Below are 1,973 nucleotides of genomic sequence, written 5' to 3'. Positions count from 1 at the left end.
TGTGGAGGGGGCGTCTGACCGTCTCTGCGATGCTCCCAGGCCTAGACCTCTTCCAAGCTCACATACCCAGAGGAGAAGGAAAGTCGAAAGCCTTATGGAGGTCGTGGGGAATCCCCAACGGTCAGGTGTCCCTTCAGCAGGCTCTGTTTCGCAACAGACTGCTCAGGACCGCTTCAAAAGGAGCGTCCTACGAGATTGTTTCTCTTCGTCCGGTTCTCCTTCACCTAAACGAGGGTGGAAGGACTCGGATCTATCTAGGCCACTGAAAAGGCACTGGAAGGAACCCGCTTTTGACTCGAGCCCGGAGCGCTTCTCGGAGGAAGCCCCCCTCATCTATCAAGAAGGCAAAGATGGTCTCGACGTCTCCACAATCTGAAGTTGAGGATCGTACACCTTCGAGGTCTCCTGCTTCTCCCATTGAAGAGGACGCTGGTGTGGCTTCAAAGAGGATCTTATTAGCTGTACAAGAACAGTTAGCCTCTTTAGTTGGAGTTCTTTCGAGAGATCCTCCTCGCAAAAAGGACGCTAGGCTTCCTATTAAGAAGTCTCGTCTCCTTTCTCCTGCCAGGCACGAGACTCCGGCCAGAAGTGAGGCCTCCTCTTCCAGACGCGAAGTGTCCGCCAGGCTTACGGTACCAGATAGACTAGAAAAGTCTTACAGGTCCAAACAGCTTTCTAGGCACGAACAGCCTACCAGATATCAAAATCTATCTAGGCATGAAGAGCCTTCCAGGCACGAGACGTCTTCCAGGCATGAAGAGCCTAACAGGCGCGAGGCGCCAGCCAAGCGCGATGCGCCAGACAAGGATCCTGACAGGCGCGAGACACCAGCCAGGTGCGAGACACCAGCCAGGCGTGAGGAGTCAGCCAGGCGCGAGGCGCCAGCCAGACGAGAAGCGCCAGCCAAGCGCGAGGAGCTAGCCAGGCGTGAGAAGTCAAGCAGGCGCGAGGCACCAAGTAGACTTGAAAGAGACTCTGTTCACTCAATGAGTCCTTCTCCTAGTAGGAGTTTGTCTCCCGCAGAGAGAGAAGTTTGTGAAGATCCTCTCTTATTTAAAGCGGATTCTCCTCCCGGTTTGGACAAAGATTCGGAAGACGAGGCTAATGGTAGAGAAGGTTTCTCTAACTATAAAATTTTGACAGCCCTTCTTTTGCAAGAGTATGGAGATTCTTTGACTCCTGCTGCTCCTCCTTCTCCTCGATCGCTATTTTCGAGTGCAATTGTGCCAAAGTCTTCGTCGGTTCTGAAGATGAGACCGACTATCTCTATGAAGAGAGCTCTACAGTCTCTTGACAAATGGATGTTGACAAAGAAGGAACTTGTCAGAACCACCTTCTGTATGCCTCCAGCCATACTTTCTGGAAAAAGAGGTGTGTGGTACCGAACTGGGGAGAACATGGGCCTTTCTCTCCCAGCCTCGGCTGAAGCTGATTTTTCAACCTTAGTTGATTCCTCGCGTAGACACGCATTGAACGGAGCTCGTGTGACTTGGTCTATTTCTGAGACTGATCATCTCCTCAAGGGGACTCTTCCATATTTTGGAAGTCTTTAATTTCCTAGACTGTCCCTTGGGTGATGTCAAAGAAAGCCCATGACTCGGAAGGTCTAGACCCCGAAGTCATTCTTAGTATACTGTCATGTATTGACAAGGCAGTTCAAGACGGATCGGGAGAAGTCTCCTCCCTCTTTGGAGCGGGACTCCTTAAGAAGAGGATTATTTTTAGTGCTTTTCTAACCAAGGCTGTTTCACACTCACAGAGAGCAGCCCTGGTTTTCGCTCCCATGTCAGACTTTTTGTTTCCTTCTCAGTTAGTGAAGGACATTTCTCGCTCACTGACTGAGAAGGCAACACAAGATCTTCTCCTTCAGACTGCAAGGAAGAAGAGACCGCCTGCTGTGGTTGAGAAGAAAGGACCTACTTCTTCTGTTCAGCCCTTTCGAGGAGGCCCTCCCTCCAGAGCTCCCTCAAAAA

At 51.0% G+C, this 1,973-nt stretch overlaps 1 protein-coding gene across 1 annotated transcript; it reads left to right on the top strand.

The window, feature by feature from the left end:
- The first annotated feature begins 350 nt into the window (after positions 1-350).
- Positions 351-1,553, top strand: LOC135209287 (uncharacterized). The gene has a single exon (XM_064241995.1). It carries the CDS (start codon positions 351-353, stop codon positions 1,551-1,553), a length of 1,203 nt encoding a protein of 400 aa, XP_064098065.1.
- Positions 1,554-1,973: the final 420 nt, after the last annotated feature.

The sequence above is a fragment of the Macrobrachium nipponense genome, chromosome 37 (genome assembly GCF_015104395.2).
Source record: "Macrobrachium nipponense isolate FS-2020 chromosome 37, ASM1510439v2, whole genome shotgun sequence".
Taxonomy (NCBI): domain Eukaryota; kingdom Metazoa; phylum Arthropoda; class Malacostraca; order Decapoda; family Palaemonidae; genus Macrobrachium; species Macrobrachium nipponense.
Note: the sequence above shows the minus strand (reverse complement) of the source record. Positions and strands in the feature narration are given on the sequence as shown.